Source organism: Palaemon carinicauda, chromosome 16, assembly GCF_036898095.1.
Source record: "Palaemon carinicauda isolate YSFRI2023 chromosome 16, ASM3689809v2, whole genome shotgun sequence".
In the NCBI taxonomy this organism is placed as follows: Eukaryota; Metazoa; Arthropoda; class Malacostraca; order Decapoda; family Palaemonidae; genus Palaemon; species Palaemon carinicauda.
In genome coordinates, this window is record NC_090740.1 from 67974706 (window position 1) to 67995389 (window position 20684).

At 38.0% G+C, this 20684-nt stretch overlaps 1 protein-coding gene across 2 annotated transcripts in view; it reads left to right on the forward strand.

The window, feature by feature from the left end:
• LOC137655757 (uncharacterized) overlaps positions 1–20684 on the forward strand; it is a 488837-nt gene that overhangs the window by 266802 nt on the left and 201351 nt on the right. For both annotated transcript variants that reach the window (XM_068389839.1, XM_068389840.1), the window contains exon 8: positions 3563–4924. In XM_068389839.1, the coding sequence (XP_068245940.1) occupies positions 3563–4924 (1362 nt within the window). The remainder of the gene's footprint in view (positions 1–3562; positions 4925–20684) is intronic.

Below are 20684 nucleotides of genomic sequence, written 5' to 3' on the forward strand. Positions count from 1 at the left end.
AAGATGCACATCCATTACATTTGTAGTACAGTAGTAGCCATCAGCAGCCTTACACCATTCTAATATGGTATGACTGCATCTGATTTGCGTTTCATGTTCGATTTAATTTTACTACGTACTGTATATAGTACTGAATTATCGTATGATCACATTCTCTTTTCGTGTTTTATTTCTTTCTGTACTGAATTATATATCATATGTAATGCAATGAACAATCAGTAAGAGCAGATATTACTAATTACAGTATTAATGGAATTACAGGTAACGAAATATCGTATTTGGGGTCTTCAGATATCGCGGTATTTTCAAAATTTCACGGAAAATCCGCGACATGTTTATATATATGTGTTATGAAAAAAATCCGCGAAGTGGTGAATCCGCGATGGTCGAACCGCGAAGTAGCGAGGGCTCACTTATTGCTCATCCACTTCACTCTCTTCGCTTGCGGTATCAGTTGCTTTGCTTACATCACTGACTTGGAGTACAGTAATTGCTTTACAATATCAACTGACCCAAGTGCTGACTGGTTTGGCTGCTTGCGACACCTATCTGAATTTGGTACGGAAATGGTACGATTAAGTACGAAAAAAGAAATCGTACTTTCGTACCGTACCGAACTCGAAGGAAAATATCGTACCGTAATATCGAACCGTACTTACATCCCCCAAAAAACCGTACCGTACCGTAATATTGTACCGAACCGTACCGTACTACATGCCCTGTGTGTAAGTGAAACTAAATTTTTAGGATTGATATTTTATGGTAGGCTTACATGGGTTCCTCACTTGAAAATGTTGAAAGTTAGATGTCTAGAGGTTTGAATCTTTATCCCATACATCATGGGGACAGACTGCAATACTGTTTTAAAATTATACAAGGCCCTGATATTTTCAAAAACTAGTTATGGGTGAGAAATATACTATTCAGCCACCCCAAGCCGATTAAAGATATTAGATGAAATATATCATGCTGGTATTAAATTGTCCACAGGACGATATAGAACTTCGCCTGTCCTAAGTCTCCTTGTTGATGCTGGAGAATTATCTTTAGAACTTTACCTAAAGTCTTCTATTGTTTAGTATTGGTTTAGGTTGCAAAGACTTCCTAATCCTTTAGCCTATCAGACTGCAAGCCATGTAAAGCGCACATCATACTTTGAGTTGCACCCAAAATCTCCGTAACTTATTGATTTTGGGTCAAACAATTAATATACAGTCTTGATGTAATTAGAAGTAAAATGCTTCCATTTAAGCTTCATTAATGCCTCCATGGAAATTACCAGAGGTTTCTTTTTGTAGATATTTTATTGGAGTTGAAAAGAATATGACCGACTTCGAAGCCATGTCTCTTTTTATGGAACATATTGCAGAACATAGGGGATCGACTTGGAGTATATTATAATGCTTTTAATTACAGAGGTGCATTTCCTCTAACAGCTTCCATATTTGCTTCTGAACTATATGGCATACTAACTGCTATTGAGAAAATAGCTTTGGAGAAGGGGGGTAACTTTACCATTTATAGTGATTCAAGGAGTGTCATTCAACTTTGGAAGTTTTTAATTCCAAAAACCCTTTTGTTTTAAATTTTAAGAGTGGCATTTTATTACTGGACTGAGAAGTATAACAGTTTAATTTTGCTGTGTTCCGGCACACGTAGGTGTGCCTGGAAACGAGAAAGCAGATTTATTGGCTAAGAATGCTGCAGCTGAGTTGCTACCAAGAAGGTATCCCATTCTTTTTTATGATTGTTTATGAACATTATGAATTTGATTTTCAATAATTGGCAACAGCAATGGGGTAAGTTAGTTAGAAATAAGATGCAAGAAATAACGAATGTTGTATCCCTTGGAAGTATAATGTGTTTCCCCGAAAGCGGGAGACTACTCTTTGTTGTATCCGCATTGGTCACACTCGGTTGACACATGAATTTCTGCTTACTGGACAATACCAGCCATAATTTGACAGCGAGGCATTTGTTGACCGAATGCCCCACTTATAGTAGCGAGAGAAATAGTTATCTGTTTGAGGCTCGAGGTGAGGATGGCAGGTTCATCCTTGCCAAGATTCTTGGTCACGTTGTGTCCTACCATACTAGTGGTATTTTTAGCTTTATTTCAGAAGCAGTTCTTCTGGAGGCTATTTAGCCTTTAGAATGGCCTATTTGCTGTTATGGTTTTAATTGAGTATTCTTTGACTCTTTATTCACAATAAACGATATCAGTGATAATGACCTAGATGTCAGGATCCCAGAAAAACCTCAAATCAATCAATCAATCAGGGGAAGCGTTGCCAGGGCCTCCCCGAAGCATGTGATGTCAGGGGTCTCGCTGTAACATTAGTGTTCAGCTTGAACCATTTTGTAGCCCTTCTTAGTGCAAGTGTCTTGAGAAGACAGAATATCTTCACGTGCCACTACATGAAAGATTGCACTCACAGGTCTTTGAACATTTTTTTAGGTTCTATTGTTGTAGTTCAACAAACAATTTAACTTATGGTCATACAGGACACCTAACCCTTTATAATGGCATCAGTTATTTTCTGCATTATAAGGGCATAAAAATAAAATGTGGATCAAGTGTGAACGTACTCTTAGAGTACTCTTTTGGATCACACCCAAATGCAGGTAAGAATAACATTCTTAATTATGAATGTAATTTGATATCTTAATGCCTAACTTTGATATAGCTTCTCATCTATCTCAATCTGAACCTAGAGGGTATGGACACTACAATCACGCCCTTCACGAGCCAGTTGGACCGTCTTCATCTACTTTCTTCGGTCAATTAACGGAGACCTCTTTCCACCTAATGATGACTCATTTAAATGACTCGGAAGTTTGTATCTGTGTAGGAATAAACAATTTTTTTTTTTAAGTGTATTTTTCCTAGCTATACAAAACTGAGCCATTTAAGCAAAGCAAAGGTCCTGCCTCAACCAACCCACAAGTCTTTGACCATGATAGAATGAAGCTTGCATCGCAGCAGTAATGCTGGTCAGCAGTGGAGTTGCCAAGTAATCTCTTATAGTTACAATTGAACCCCCTTTTTCTTTTTTATTGTCTGCTTGTTGAAAATCGACATTAGGTGTTACCCATTTAAATGACTTAGGATTGTTTAGCTAGGAAAAATAAAAATGATTAAAATTTGTAATATTCCCCTTTTTGTTTAAAGAAATCTAATTTCCGAAGTTAACGCAAATATTTTATGTTTTTTTTTTCTAGAAGTTCTTGTTACAGTACTTGCCACACAGAAAATATAAGCCAAAGAATATATTGTACACAACCTACATTATTTTTCTTCTAATACTTTTTGTTGATTTTTTAGATGACTATTTTGTTTCTAGCATCACCAAACCGATATTTCCATTATGCTATAGGTCATTTTACGAAACTCAGATTTCAGTTAATTTCAAGTTTTGGACGCACTGTACCTGGTGTAATTATTTATCATAAGAATTTCCATACTGTATTGTTTAACAAAACTTCTACAAGTTATATATGAGTGACAAAGTTGTTTATAGATAAAAATTTGTTGATGTTGATTATTTTTTTCTCTTTTCAGATTCTTAAGCATTTTCTTGCGGCTAATATTATGCCTATGCTAGCAGAGCAGTTTGACGAAGTGATGACTGAATATAGAAATGTAAAACGTAAATCACAGGAAGGGTACTGTGTTCATACAGCTCCTGCCGATTTATTGCCTGATGATACTGCAAGTTCATCAAAAGGGGAAGATGAAAAGGTATGTGATGAAGAACAAACTATTTTGGTACCTGACAATGAAAACAAATTCATGGACACTGAAGAAGAGAAACCCAAAATCGATGATATTAAGGCTTTTGATCATGAAGCTAACTCAAATTGGGAGGGAAGTTCGTCTGAAAAAAATTTGCCTCAGTCAAAGACTACGAGTGTTACTTCTCTTGATGAATGTTCTTTTAGTGCAGTAACTCTTGGGGGAAAGCTACTGACAAATATAGAAGCTGGAATTAGTGGCAAACCTATGAGCCCTGGAGTGTCATTACCATGTCTTCAAAATTCGGGTAGTGTTTCATGCTCACCTCATAGCCACCAATCTGGCCTAGAGTCAGACCAGAATTCTCCTACTTGGTCTCCTGTACAAAGTAGATGCGATTCCCCTCCCTCTTCACCTCCTGGAAATAATTTTGTTTCAATCAGTGGCCAGTGTCCGTGGGAATCGCCACCATCATCACATCAGTCTTCGCCCTGTTCTTCACCCAGTTACTTCCCACCTTGGCTCTCACCTCCGCGTTCCACCTCTCCAATAAGAGCGCCATCAGACTGGGAATATGATGAAGACGATGTTGATGAGTCATGTGAAAATGGTAGATTTTCTCCTGTAATCCCTAAAGCCAAGGACTTGGAAGAAACCGAAGATGAAATAGATGATGTAGACGAAGGTGAGACAACGAATACAGAAGACGTAAATACAGAAGATGAAACTATATCGGGTGAGGAAGAATCTGTTGAAGGGCAAGAAGGAGCAATAGAATCGCATATCAAAAAAATGCTAGTCATAAGTTCTACCTCGCAGAAAAGATCTAGAGACTCCTGTAGTCCTTGTTGCAGTAATTATACTGCAGCTGATTCTTTAGAGAAGAAATTGAAGACAAATATTGAAATCAAAGAAGCCATATTATCCGATGATTCTCCTATGATTTCAACTCATTGTGCAATTGATAAAGTTAAATCAGAGCAAGAAACAGACAAATCAGAGCAAGAAACAGACAAATCATCACCATCTAAGGAAGATAAAGAAGCACCTTTGGATGAAATTCAATTAGGACTCTTAAAGACCCCATTTATCCAAATGAATGATATAAAGTTCAGAGTGAGAAAACGTCCACGTCGTAAACTGAGCATGGATCCTGATAGTAATACAAGTCAAGATGTACCTATTCAGGTAAAGCAAAGAATTGGTTTTACTTTAAATATAAGAGTTCCTTGCATGTTTTGTCCAAGCTTATTCATCTCCTTAATTATTTTGCACGTTCTTGAAGGCTCCTGTTCGTCTTTACTCTGTAGTATGTGTTGCCCCCCCTTTTTTTTTTTTATTGTCTGCCCATTTACATGTGCCTGCAGTAGCAAATAATCTTGTTTTCATATAGATTAGTAAGTTGTTATTTGTTGCTACGCATATACAAATCTTATGTCTTTGAAAACAATATACAAAGGTTTTGTCTTTTAAAACAATATACAAACCTTTTTTTGTCTTTTAAAACAAGGACATGTCTTCAACTGCATTGTATCTGCCAATGAATCGTTAACAAGGTAGTGTGAGAGAGAAGCCACAAACCCTCATGTCACAGAGTAGCCACTTTTTTCTTTAGGTGCTAATGGCTTGGACGTAGTAGTAGGGTGGGGGGGGGGGGGGGCAGAGATGACTATAGCCCCCCGACTTTTTTGCCAAAAATTTACTTTTTCATCTTTTATTTCAGAAAAGATTAATAGTTATTAAACTGCATAAATATAGTAACTCAGAAAGTATTCAAAGATGATAATTTACAGAAATTTAGTAACTCAATCTTCATATATGTATATGTATACAGATAATGCTCGACTTACGACCTATGCGACTTATGATGATTTGATTTTACGACGATTTTTTTCAGGGTGATGACGTCACAAGTCTGTCGGAAATAGGACAAATATTTCCTTGAAAATACTATTTTTTTTTCTTGTATAAAATAAACTGATTTATCTTGGTAAATTATTATATTATTTTATATTTTTAATATTCAGTATCTATTTTCAGTAAAAAAAATATATTAAGAAAAGTTTTGATATTGGTCAAGTTCATATTACTGTATATGTCTGGTGACGTCATATCACCGGCGGAAAGCGACCGGGCAATACAGTGATTTCCTTCCAATAGGCTAACGATTAATATTAGTATTCCCATTATCGAAATATTAAGTAACGATACAAAGTATTTTCTGGGTCTGTATCGGTTGTCATGAGTACTACATAGCGTAAATTTGACTTTACGCTAGTTTTATTTAATCTCTGATAATTGATCAATGTTTATCTAAAGAAAGTATACTAATAGGACAAATATTTTCTTGAAAATAATATATTTCCTTTTACATCATAAAAATTGAATACTTTTGTTTCGTAAGTTGGTATTTTTTTTATCATTTCTTGCAAGAAAAAAGGAAATGAAGTTACATATTTTGCAAGTAATTCTTTGTAGAGTTTACGTCACGTGTCTTGTGACGTCATGTATCTGGCGGAAGCGTGCTGACAAACCGAATGATTTCCTTTCATCGTGTTACCGAGTAATCTTATTACAGTATTCCCATCATCTAAACACCGAGTAACCATATCAAGTGTTTTAGTGGTCTGTATCATTAGTTATGAGATTAGTACAACTTACGGTAAATTTAAAAAAAAGAAAGTCTGGTGACCACATTTCTGGCAGAAGGCAAGAGGCAAATCAAGTGACTTATTCCAATTTGAAACATCGAATATGGATATAAAGATTTTTTTAATAATTTTCAAAGAAATAAGATTTAACTGAATTAAAAATCAAAACAGAGAGAGAGAGAGAGGGGAGTGGGGGATGGGGGGTGCGTATTCCTTTTATAACTAATTATAAGGTCTATAAACGAACTGTATGGAAATTGTGATATCCTATAACATATTGGCGCTGTTGTAATATTCATTATGAAGAGATTTCGAATGTCAAGAAAATTATATAAATCAGGGTTATTCGTAATATATATCGCATAATCGTGATACGGCAGCGTGACCTTGAGATCAGCTGATGCGAACCGAAAGTAAATCAAATGTATTTGACTAAAAGGAAAAATATTTTACGATTTGTGAATTATTTACCGAAATGAAAGAAAAATAAATTGCTAATGAATTTGATATGCATACATGATAGCATTGTGCATTCATACACATAATTTTAAATGAATAATCATCCTACTAAAAGGAAAATATGTTACGATCTGTTATTTATTTACCGAAATAAAAGAGACATAAATCGCTAATGTGTTTGATATGCATACGTTGTAGCATTGTGCTTTCGTACATACAATAGTTTTGTTTATTGCGTTTTTTAACTCAAAAATGTACTTAATTATATAGAATTCATTGTAAATACATAATCATGAGATTAAAAGGAAAAAATGGGAGAGAGAGAGAGAGAGAGAGAGAGAGAGAGAGAGAGAGAGAGAGAGAGAGAGAGAGAGACGTGAGGAGGGAGAGGAAGTGAGTATGAATACGGGAGTGAGGCAGGCGAGTCGATGGCCTACAGTGGTGAGGAGAGTAATGCGTCATAGTGTGAATGTACATGGGTAATAACTTATTTTACTATAAAGTGATTACAAGTAGAGTAAGAACATGTGTTCTGATTGTTTCTGTGACCTTCAAATATATTAATAATGTTTGTTTAAGGGGACTGTCCGCTATGGTGTTTCACATAACGTTTAAATATCGAAAATAATTTTATTGTTTCTATGTATGCAGAAACATATCGTACATGCTCTTCAGAAATTTCAGCCAATTATTTTACAAAAAATGAAGATAGAGCGGTCTTTTAACCCTGGAACGGTACGGCGGGTCGTCCGCGACCCCAAGCGTCAAAAAAAAAGAGGTTTTTCTCACGTGACTCACCCCCGTGACTGAATTTGTGGGTGATCGACCTGAAGTAGGTGTCTCGCCTACATGCTCTAGTAGTGTCCAGATGTGCATTGCTGTAGCTGTACTCCTTCCCTGATTTCTGAGACGCGTCGGGGTCGAGCGCGACCGAGTTTACCCTTCTAAGGTAATTTGCATAATTATCAAAGTTATTACGTATTATGAAATTGTCGTAGAATAATGCAACTTGTATAGGTTATCAGTTGTGGAAAGTCTTGGTGGATTGTTTGGCTACCATGTGCATGATTTTTTTTTTAGTTAAAATGTCGTTCATCACCACGAGGACCATTTTACCGCGAGTGCCCCTTTGTCATTTTTTTTCATTTTTTTGCCAAGTCATTTTTCCGTAAGATATTGCCAAATAGTGTCGTAAAACTTTTGCTTTTTTAGTGTTGGAAAGTGTGTCTAGATGATCTGGCTACCCATGCGTGACTTTGTTTTTGTCAGATACGACGTAGTTATAGGTATATGGGGTATTTAACTGCAGTTGCCAATTTCTGTTTTTTTTCAATATTTGTAAAAATTTACTACGTAGTAAGGAATTGCCGTATATTATGGATTTTTTTTTCATGTTTATTTGTTAGAAAGTGTGCCTTGATGGTTGGGCTAACACGTGCATGTCTTTTTTTTTTTTATCTGAGATGCCGTATATTAGAATGTTGGCCATTTTTCCTCGAGTGCCCCTTTTTATTTGTTTTGCATTTTTTTGCTTAGTCATGTTACCGTAAGGAATTGGCAAGTAGTGTCGTAAAACTTATATTTTTATAGTGTTGGAAAGTGTTTCTAGATGATCTGGCAACCCATGCCTATCTTTTTTGTAGCCAGATATAGCGTATATATAGGTATGTGTTCGATTTTCCTGTGATTGCCATTTTTTCGTTTTTTCCCATTTCTTTCAAAATTACTACGTACTAAGGAACTATCACAGAGTAATGATTCATTTAGATGTTTATTTGTTGGAAAATGTGCCTTGATGGTTTGCTTAGCACGTGGCTGAAATTTTTTTTTTCTGAAATGCGTATAATAAAATGTTGGCCATTTTTCCGCGAGTGCCCCTTTTTATTTGTTTTGCATTTTTTTGCTTAGTCATGTTACCGTAAGGAATTGGCAAGTAGTGTCGCAAAACTTATATTTTTATAGTGTTGGAAAGTGTTTCTAGATGATCTGGCTACCCATGCCTATCTTTTTTTTTTAGCCAGATATGGCGTATATATAGGTATGTGTTCGATTTTCCTGTGATTGCCATTTTTTCGTTTTTTCCCATTTCTTTCAAAATTACTACGTACTAAGGAACTATCACAGAGTAATGATTCATTTATATGTTTATTTGTCGGAAAATGTGCCTTGATGGTTTGCTTAGCACGTGGCTGAAATTTTTTTTTCTGGAATGCCGTATATTAGAATGGCCATTTTTCCGCGAGTGCCCCTTTTTATTTGTTTTGCATTTTTTTGCTTAGTCATGTTACCGTAAGGAATTGGCAAGTAGTGTCGCAAAACTTATATTTTTATAGTGTTGGAAAGTGTTTCTAGATGATCTGGCTACCCATGCCTATCTTTTTTTTTAGCCAGATATGGCGTTTATATAGGTATGTGTTCGATTTTCCTGTGATTGCCATTTTTTCGTTTTTTCCCATTTCTTTCAAAATTACTATGTACTAAGGAACTATCACAGAGTAATGATTCATTTAGATGTTTATTTGTCGGAAAATGTGCCTTGATGGTTTGCCTAGCACGTGGCTGAAATTTTTTTTTCTGAAATGCTGTATATTAGAATGGCCATTTTTCCGCGAGTGCCCCTTTTTATTTGTTTTGCATTTTTTTGCTTAGTCATGTTACCGTAAGGAATTGGCAAGTAGTGTCGCAAAACTTGTATTTTTATAGTGTTGAAAAGTGTTTCTTGATAATCTGGCTACCCATGCCTATCTTTATTTTTAGCCAGATATGGCGTATATATAGGTATGTGTTCGATTTTCCTGCAATTGCCACTTTTTCGTTTTTTCCCATTTCTTTCAAAATTACTACGTACTAAGGAACTATCACAGAGTAATGATTCATTTAGATGTTTATTTGTCGGAAAATGTTGTTTACTTCTTTTTTGATTGAATATCATCAAATTTTTTTAGCTAGAATATATTGTTTTACATTTTTTTTTTTTTCGATTTTATTTCCCTTCAAAAAATTTTTTTTTGGGTCAGAATTCTAATTTTATAGTCGTAAAATTATCCAGCAACCCACTATACAATTTTTATGCATATCCAAGAATAATTAGATTAGTAAATAACACCTTGAAATTAACATACCCTTCCTACATTTCATGTGGCAGATTAGGGAGTCTGAGTCAGTGTGGTTGGCGGCCATTTTTTGGACATATCCGAAGCGTAAGTTGCCCTATCTATATATATTCTTGTTCCCTATAGAATTTGTGATATTTTGGTATATTTTTACCTGCATAAATATCATATTATATATTAAATATATGTATTTTTTACGAAATTTCTAAGTACTAAAAAAATTACCTTTAGATATGGCCCCTGATATAAATGTAATTTACAAAATAATGAAGATTTTTTTACATATTTCTATTTTAGGATAACATGTTTATTCCCTAAAAAAATTAGCCACTTCCTATTTCATTTGGGTACCCAAAAAAATTCATGAAATTTGGACAAATTTTTTTGGCCAAAAAAAAGTTACCCTTTTTTTCTCATTTCAGATCTTCACCTCCATGGGTCTGACTTCATCCAGAATACATCAAGATGTGTCCTAAACATTCAAGAATCAATTCCTAAAAGGATTTGTGTATATATGTATAAATTTTTTTTTTTATGAATTTTTATGTAAGGTCTTTTTCTACTTAATTTTTAAAAATATTTATAATAAATAGTTTTTCTGCAGATGAGTAGTATTTATCTTTACAGTTGTTTTAAGCATTCATTGAAGTTTTTTTTTGGCAAAAAAAAAAAGGAGGTTACTGCAAAAACTGATTTTTCAAGAATTTTTTTTGGCGTCAGGGTCACACGCGTCCGAGTATACCCTTAAAGGGGTGTCCGAGGAGCGTACCTATCCAGGGTTAATGATGACATCATCCTTACTGCCGGTATCTGCATGACTGAGTTTGACAGAATCGTCTTTACGTGTTTACTTTTGCATATATATAGCGATTTTTCTTCTTATGCTCTGAAATCTCGTATGTGTGGCAGAGATAGAAGGCATTGGTAGAGGGTAAGTGAAAGTAAACTTCGATCTACGAGAACAGCCAGAGTTTCCAAAGACGTATAGAAGTTATAATGCATGTGTTTGTTTACTTACAGTTCGTATGTATATTGTTTTCACAATGTCCTCGTGAACTTTACGGTAAAGCTAATATTGCCTAATGTCAAAGAAAAATAAAAGGAAGCAGAGAGCAACAAAAAAGAACCAAGAAGAGAGGGAAACATGAAAAAGAGTACAAAGCTGGAACATTTTAACTAAAACTCTGGCAACAATTAGAGGCCGCTGCAACTAATTACTCCCTTAGGGTTCGGCCACACCGAGCGTGATGAGCGTCGCGGTAGAGGCATGACTTGGGGGACAGGCCAGCGACAAAATGTTTCGTGGCCACACCGGAATCTCTACACCTCTCTTCCCTCCTCACTACCGCCAGTCAAAGATAGCCTACCTCGCAAACATGACGATGGTGTTTGAGTAGGAAGTTACTTCCGATTGAATATCGTTGTTTTAAACTGAACAATAGATTATACAAGAGTTTGGATACACAATTTTATTAAACAGAGAAGGGAAAATGAGTAAATTTTAATATGAATGTTGCCAGTCTCGTCTGTACGACGACAGATTTAATGAATATCTGCGTATTTCACAAGTCTTTTGATTCTTTGTTGGCAACATCCTTCCTGGATTCAGGCTCACAAAACAAACGTCAAACTATAGAACACCTCAATCTCTCTCTTACCAGCCAATTCTTATATATGTGTATATAAATATATATATATATATATATATATATATATATATATATATATATATATATATATATATATATATATATATATATATATATATATATATATTAAATGTATTTTATACATATATGTATATATATATATATATATATATATATATATATATATATATATATATATATATATATATATATATAGTAAATGTATTTTATATATTATATGTATATATATATACATATATACTGTATATATATATATATATTATTTTATTTTATTATTTCATTTAAATTCATTTTTTTATTTTTATATGTATTTTCATTTAACCCTTTTACCCCCAGGCTATTTGAAACTTTCCAGCCCTTAATCCCCAGGCATTTTTTTTTTTTTTGTTTAAGCACATTTTGCAACATATATTTTTTAAATTGCTCCAACAGCCTTAATTTTCATCATAGAGAGGTCAGGTTGGTCTCATTCTTTTGGAAAATGCCTAAAGTTTCTCATGAGGTTATCTAAAATATGCAAAAAAAAAGGGATGAGTTTTGTGAACCGTACCAGTACGTCCATTTGGGGTAAAAGGGGTAATTTTATTAATTCTATTTTTATTCATTTTTTTTATTTATTTATTTTATTTGTCATTCATTGTATTTTTAGTTATTTATTTAATTTTTATTTAATTTTTATTTATTTTATTTTTATTTGTTTTATTTTTGTTTATTTTATTTGTTTTATTTTTATTTTATTTATTTTATTTTATTTTTATTCATTATGGTCGCGAATTATGCATATTCGAATTGTGCGAATCCCCATTTATGCTATTTTTCAAAAATAGATTTTCTGTATTTGCAGATGAGAGTCAAGCACTACAAAATGTATCAAATCTATTGTGTTTTTAAGTATATTGGTTGCCCTAAATACGGTGCTTGATAATAAATGTTACAAAATGATATTTACCTTACTTCCTATTAACATGATTTCATAATAAATAGCCTATTTAGGGATAAAATTCCACATGAACAATGAAATCAACTTTAACTATGCGAGTCCAGGTCACAAAATGTATACAGAACTGCAGTTACGTTCTCGGCAATCTTTATCTTTCTCTAACCTTTCGATAATTTTAATGGTTGTGTTAATAATGATGGTATATTACAACACTATTTCTGTTTAGTACAGTATACATAAAAGCTTTATTTTTTCCCGTGGGTGTTCAAGGTTTCCACACGAAGGCTGGGTTCGTTTATCAGCAGTAATAGCCTAAACTTCGGTAAGGAGTCGGCAATATTTTAGTCATATTTCAAACAGTAGTTTTACTTTACAAAGTTTTGTTTTGTACAGTACACGGTATAATTATCAAAACTTCTCTCTGAGAGAGAGAGAGAGAGATTTGATACCAGAAAACCTCAAATTCTCTCTCTCTCTCTCTCTCTCTCTCTCTCTCTCTCTCTCTCTCTCTGTAAGAAATAAAATCTTAGTTCACATTTGGCAACATGAGTTTAATAATGAAATTAACCTGCCTATTGTTAGATGTGGCGATCAGTTCTTCGCTTCAGGTAGCACAAGAAACAAAAACACGGCATTCAATTAACACAGCTGATTCTCTCTCTCTCTCTCTCTCTCTCTCTCTCTCTCTCTCTCTCTCTCTCTCGTTATACAATACTTACATATAGATGAAGAAACCAAAATAGGTTTTCTAAAGAACTGTCAATTAAATACGAAACTAAAAAATTTACCGTGTATACATCCATTTCAATCGTAGCTTAAAATACGGCATCCGATTTTTTCATAAAAAAACATTTTTTAGGAAACACCATTTTATTCCAGAAAATTGTTACTCTTTAAATAGTTAATTGCACTATAATAAAACATGTACTTATGTTTTTATATTTCGGGCGTGTTTTAAAAATCGAGTGTTGCAGACTTCTTTTTTTTTTTTTTTTTACTTTTGGCTGTGATCAGATCAGCTGATGTCTAGCTACCGCTCTCAAGAATATGTGCATATGAATACAGTAACAAAGAATTGTTTAAACCATTTCTTAACTTATTCATACCCTCTATACAGATAATATTACATAAGCACCAATACGTTATAATATACAGATAATATTACATAAGCACCAATACGTTATAACCTATTATATTTATTGTTTAGTACATTTAAAACCATCACTCTCTCTCTCTCTCTCTCTCTCTCTCTCTCTCTCTCTCTCTCTCTCTCTCTCTCTCTCTCTCTCTCTCTAGGATACCTTTCGTTACCCCTCATTTTTTAACTCTCTCTATCTCTAACAAATGAAATCTTTGTTTCACAAAGGTTGTTATATTAAAAATCAATCATAATTCAATTTTCCTTACCTTCTCCAATCTCGCACCATCTCTGTCACATCGAACATTATAGCGGTAACCTAATTGTTCCATGACTTTAAAAACCGGCCTGGGACTTTCTTCTTTTACCTTTTCCCAGATGGTTCCATAATTGAGGTGGGTACAAGTTGACTTATAACTGGAGTTAGGAAATGTATTCTGGATATGGAAAGGACAATTATCTTTCGTAACAGTTTAGAATTATCGTAAATTTCCTGTCATTCGCAGCAGTTTGCTATTGTTGATTGAACGCAAAAAAAAAAAATGAAAAAAAAATTTCCTGCTTTGCTACAAATTTAGGAATTTATATGGATACGGTAAGTAAAATACTTAGAATAACATATTTACACTATGCTTCTAATATCATTAGTTATCACTTTGATAATGTGTGTTTAATGCATTCGTTTGTTTATTATGATTGAAGATGGAGCGTACAGTAAACAAATGGTAGGTTTCCGTTTCAGGTGGCATCATAAAGAAAAACATTATTTAATTTATTTTGAAGTTCTAAGAAAATTAAGTCGAACAACATACGTAATAACAAAATCATCATATAAAAACTAACCTATACACAGATGTGTAAATGCGTTCGTTTCTTCGTTATGATCAGAGATAAACGTAAACAAAACAATGGTCTCGTTTTTTATTGTGGTTTTTGGCGTGTTTAGGAGACGTGTGATATAAAATCTCTATTTTGATAATTTTGGATTTTCAATGATATAACAAAATCTAGTCTATACAGTAATGGCTTTGCTATTCACCAGTTTCTTTATACAATAGATATGAAAAACTTATTAAAATTTCTCCGTATTTTAGGTCGTGTTATAACGGGAGATATATGGTATTTACACCCATCCTGGTTGTAATTTTAACCTTTTTCAAGTTATCTGAACTTCAAAGTATATTAAATGTTTGATTTATTTACAAGTTGCCATGGCCCAAATAGAATTATTTCTGTTGTGTGTTTCGAAATATGCGATTTTCCATTCATGCTGGGTCATTGATCGACCAAATTCTTGCATAATTCGGGACCCTACTGTGTGTCTATATAATGGATTTTGAACGAAGCGAAAAATCTATTTTTGGGTGAGATAGCCATGACGTCCTGATGGAAGGTTCCTTCAGTAGCTTCCTAAGGGTATATTTGACTACAGTAGATATTCCAAGAGAATTAAACTAAAGGTTTCACAGAATTCTAAATTCTGGCGCGAGTACCCATAAGGTTTCCCTTTAGGATATCGTATACTAACAGGGGACATATGCTTGACACGCCACATACCAATCTGCACCCCACATAGCGTTTACGCTTCGAGGGGTAGAGTGGCAATTATGGGAGGAGCCGTTCCAAAAACTCTAATCCTACGCTACTGTTATGGTACCTAGCGATGTAAACAAACGGCCGCCATATTGGCCGACGTCACATCCGTCCGCGCCAAATCCATTCCACCCGGCGTATCCGCCAGCCTCCAAGATACAATAAGAAAGGGAGGGGCTTGACAGGTCAGAATAGAGAGTTTTGGGCGGGTCCATCAGGACTTCATGGCTATCTCACCCAAAAATAGATTTTTCGCTTCGCTCAAAATCCGTTTTTGAGGCTCAAGCCATAACGTGCTGATGGAGGTGTACCAGAGAATTAGTGTATCGTGGGTGTTTTCCCCAATTCAATAGTGCCTTTGACTTCCAAACAATATTCCTTTCGTCTGATGACCATATAGACCGTGACATCTCCGTTACATGTCACTCCCAATGGTATAAGCTATGACATGGCTTCCTGCCCCCCTGGCAGGGAAGTCCTAATTGGACGTAGGAAGATCTTGAAGTCACCTGTGGGAGAGGACTCAGCCTTGGACGAGGGACTTGTCGGTCTCCTAGACATGTCCTGAGAGATAAGTACTTTTTGTGGGAACAAAAATATCACATTTCTTAAGTGAGTGTCTCTACCAGGAGTAATATAATGAGATGAATTATAATGCTGATAAAATTAGGATAATTGAAACACTAAAACAGTAGTATATTTGGATATAGTAGGGCGAAATAAGACGCATTTGATGGCGAAATTTCAATTTATTTGGGAGAATTTCGCAATAAAAATGAAATAAGATGACAACTTATTTAACATGAGAATATTTGGATACAGACATAGGCTGGAGATTGTCGAAGACGAAGGTGTGAAATCTGAAAAGAAGATCTTGCCACAACACACGTAAGTTCCGGTGGAACTGGAAAGTCTTTGACATCTGAAATACACTTCATCTCCAATAAACATGTGGCACACATGTAAAGTCTATGTCACTTCACCATAAGGAGGAACAGTCTCTAGTGACACTGAGTGGCACTTAAAACACTATGTATCGCACAATGGCCAACACAGGCACCCGTTGAGTTAGTGTCCCGAATAACTCACTGTCCTTCGCAGCGTTAAGCAGCAGGTTTTAGTACACTACCTGCGGCTACTACAAACCGTTTTGAGTTCTTGCACCTGCTTTGCATAGTGTTTGAAGAACACTTTCGAGGATTTCCAGCCTGTGAAGGATCGGAGGCTCTAGAAATCCATGCTCTGGAAAAAATTAAGGGAAGAGGCGACTTTTCTAGGATCATGACCAGCGGATGTACTGTCAGGATCCACTCTGCGAATAAAATAGGTGATCTTCGCCTGTAATTGTTTGAGTGACAAATCACTTCCCGACATTTCGCCTTTAAAGAGTTGTCCTCCGCCAAAGTCTGAAGTTCTACGAAGATAGACCTTAAGACACTCTACTGGGCATAGAGAGACATCTTCCTTCAGAGGGCAGATTCTCCAAGGGCCCCACCTCTTTGTTGGGAGCTCATTCTTTGCCAGAAACGTTGGGTTAGGGAAGAGGGTAAGTTCCCCTGTGTCGGCGAACTGTATCTGGCCCTCCTCTCTAGATAAGGCCACTATTTCACTGACCCGCGCTCCTGAAGCGAGAGCGTAAAGGAAAATCACTTTTTGGGTCAGGTCTTTCAGAGGGCAAGATTCATTGTCCAGGCTAGAGGCAAATTTAAGCATCTTGTCGAGAGACCAGGAGATAGGTCTCGGTGGTGGTGCGGGACGGAGTCTAGCATATGCTTTCGGAATTTTGTTAAAGATTTCGTTGGACAGATCAACCTGAAAGGCATAGAGTAATAGTCTTGTCAAGCCCGGTTTACAAGTGGAAATCGTGTTGGCTGCTAGGCCTTGCCCATGAAGGTGAATGAAGAAGGACATACAAAAATCCATAGAGATTTCCGAAGGATTCTTCGCCTTGACAAAGGACACCCTCTTCTTCCAGGAAGACTCGTATTGCCTTCTGGTAGACTTTGTTTTGTATTCCTCTTTAAGCACTTCTTCAATATTCCAAATCTTTTCTTCACAGCTAGTGAGAGAAAATTATGAGATGAAGGTCACGGGCTTTCCTTAATGAAGCGAAGACAGTCGACTTCTGGACATGCTGGGAGAGAACTGGGTCTGGCAGGGGGATTAGCTTGGGCTTCAGTTTCAGGATGAGAGGGAACCAATTGCTCCTCGGCCATTTGGGAGCCACTAGGGCTGCCGTTCCCTTGAAGGTTCTCAGCTTGGTGAGGACTTTCAGCAGAAGGTTGGTTGGAGGGAACAGGTAAATCTTGGGGTCCTCCTATGGGGCCACGTAAAGAAGAAGTTGGATGTTGTCGCTCGTTGCGAAGAGGTCGATTTGCAGTTCCGGGACCTGATGGGAGATGAAGGAGAATGATCTTGCGTCTAGGGACCATTCCGACTCGGGCTTGTCCGTGATAGAGCGTCCGCCGTCACGTTGCGGAATCCTTGTAAGTGAACTGCCGAGAGGTGCCATCTCTTCCTGTCTGCAAGGCAGAAGATGGGTAATAGCACCCGGTTGAGATGGGGCGATCGTGAGCCCTGACGGTTGAAACATCTAACCACCACGGCGCTGTCCAGGGTGAGGCGGATGTGGATCGAGGGACGAGGGAACAGTTTCTTCAAGGTGAGAAGAACTGCCATGGCCTCTAAGATGTTAATGTGAAACTTCTTGAATAGGGGAGACCATGTTCCTTGAACCTGACGTTGGTGGGAGTGACCCCCCCACCCTTCCAGTGAGGCATCCGTGTGGATGGTGATCGACGGTGGTGGTGGTTGGAGAGGAACGGATCTTCTTAGGTTCTTTGTCTCCGACCAGGGTTTTAGAAGTGAATTAAGCCTGGTTGGTAGGGGTCTCTTGAGATCTTTTCGAACGATGGATGCGTTTCATCTCCAGACTCCCGATGCATCCTTTAGCTGTGCTTTTAGCACTGGGTCTGTCACTGAGGCGAACTGTAGGGAGCCGAGTACTCGTTCCTGTTGTCGTCTTGAGATCCATTTGGATTTTAGAAGTCTCTTGACAGATCCCGCTATTTCATTCCTTTTCTTCAGAGGGAGGGAAAGATGGTGTGACTGAAGATCCCAGTAGATTCCCAACTACTGAAACTTCTGAGCTGGAGATAGTCGAGACTTTTTGGTGTTGATTTTGAAACCCAGATGTTCCAGGAACTGGGTCACCTTTTTGCAGGCACGCAAGCATTCTTCTGGCGATGTCGCCCAGATCAGCGAATCATCCAGGTAGGCCATCACTTGGACGTCTTGAAGACGTAGCTGTTGGACGATCGTGTCTGCGAGCTTCGTGAAGATTCTTGGGGCCACGTTGAGGCCGAAGGGCATGGCCCTGAAGGCTTATTGTCTTCTTTGAAGCCTGAATCCTAGGTAGGAGGAAGCTTGATGATTCATTGGAACGTGCCAGTAGGCATCTGCCAGGTCTATGGAGACCGTGTAAACCTTGTGAGGCAGTAGGGCCCTTATATGTTGAAGGGTCAGCATCTTGAACTTGTTGTTCACAATGAAGTTGTTGAGAGGGGACAAGTCCAGAATGACTCTGAGTTTGTCTGAGTCCTTCTTGGAAATGCAGAATAGCCTTCCCTGGAACCTGATGTACTTTACTCTCTTGATCACCTTCTTGTTCATGAATTCTCGAACATATTTTTCCAGAATGGGGGTTGATCGTTGGAAGAAATGATGAGAGACTGGTGGAGGTGATATCCAGCTCCAGCCCAGTCCTTTCTTGACGATGCTGTGGGCCCAAGGATCGAAGGTCCAGCGATCCTGAAAGTGGCGGAGTCTTCCTCCTACCGGAAGCACTTCATTGCTTCTGGTTTCCCGAGGGCTTACCGCCTCGGCCGCCTGCTCCTCTTCCTCCTCTCCCTCTGGAAGGACGTCGAGAAGAATCTCTGCCGGAGCCTCTACCTTTGCGGCGAAAGGTAGTGGTCTGCCTATCCTAGGCTGGGGTGAAAACTGGTGATTGGGACACCACCGGCTGAAGGACCAATTGAAAGGTCTGTTGTGGCTGAGCCACTAATTGAGGAGTATTGGGAGCCGGAAATTGGCGTTTAGCCTGACGCTGTTGGGGGCGTGAATTGATAGGTTTCTTTTTAGTCAGGGGACCCTCATCCTGAGAAGACTTCCTTTTGTGCGACAAGCCCCACTCAATGAGAAGGTTCCTATTCTCAGTGGAGGCTCTGTCCACAATCTCTTTCACCAGATCCACGGGAAAGAGATATTTGCCCCAGATGTTCGAGATCAGTTTCCGGGGTTCGTGTCTGACGGTTGCGTCCGCAAACACGAACTCTCTACATGCCCTCCGAGTCTTGATGAAGCTATATCGGTCCTTCAACAAGGTGGCGAGGTAGGTCTTCGCGAGGACCATGTAGACGGTGGGGACCCGAGTATCGGAGGACATTGTCTCAAGGACCACCTGAAGAGACAGAGAGGCAGCCAGCCTCTCTTTTGTGTCCAATTCCCGACGGAGGAGGTAATCCGTGAGCTTGGGAAAGTTCTCGTTGAACTGACGCCTGGCGACGTCAGGTTCCAGCTAACCAACCGAGAAAGTTAGCTGGATGTCCTTCCAGCTCTTATCGTCCGGGGGTAGGGCGAGGGAGAGAGGCCTACATTCCTCCAATGTAGGGCTGGGTTTGTTCTCCTCCACAGCCTTTAACACAGCGGTCAAGGCCTTTTCAGCAAAGGGGAAGACCATGGTGGGGGAAGCAAGAAATGACTGGTGTTTCTTGCTTAGGGCTGGCACCTTTGAATTGGTGTCGCCCCTGCTCTTGAGGCAGTTGGCCAGCAAATCCTGAGCCTTGGAGTGCTCTAACACGATTACCTCCTTCGGCTCGGTCTCCTCCTTGGAGGATGGCTCAGACTTCAGACGGACGAAGCAGTCCGGATAGGCCTCGAAGCTAGGGTAGAATTCCACCTCTTCAAGGGGAACGGCACCTAGCTTAGTGTTAATCACGATGCGTCCAGTGGTGATAGGCATAAATTTCGCATGCCATTAGGGGTTCGTCACCGAGCACTCGGGGAGATCCTTCACGGAGATCTCCTTGGGTGCCTTTTCAAGCCCAGTATCTCCTTCCTGATGTTTTCCTACCCCTGGCAGAGCTTTTCATCCAGGAATGCCGTCAAGACCTGGAGGGTATCCTGGGAACTTGCTGGGGTGGGTACTGGGGTGGCCGATGTGGAAGGAATTGGCTCCGAGGTCGCAACGGAAGCCACAGAGGATTTATGGGCAATCTCGCCCTCAGAATCCAGGGACTCCACAAGGTCCTCTTCTTCCTCCTGACCCCCTTCCATGAGGGCCCTCTCGGTGTCGTCGGAGACCTCCGAAATCCTCTCCACCTCCG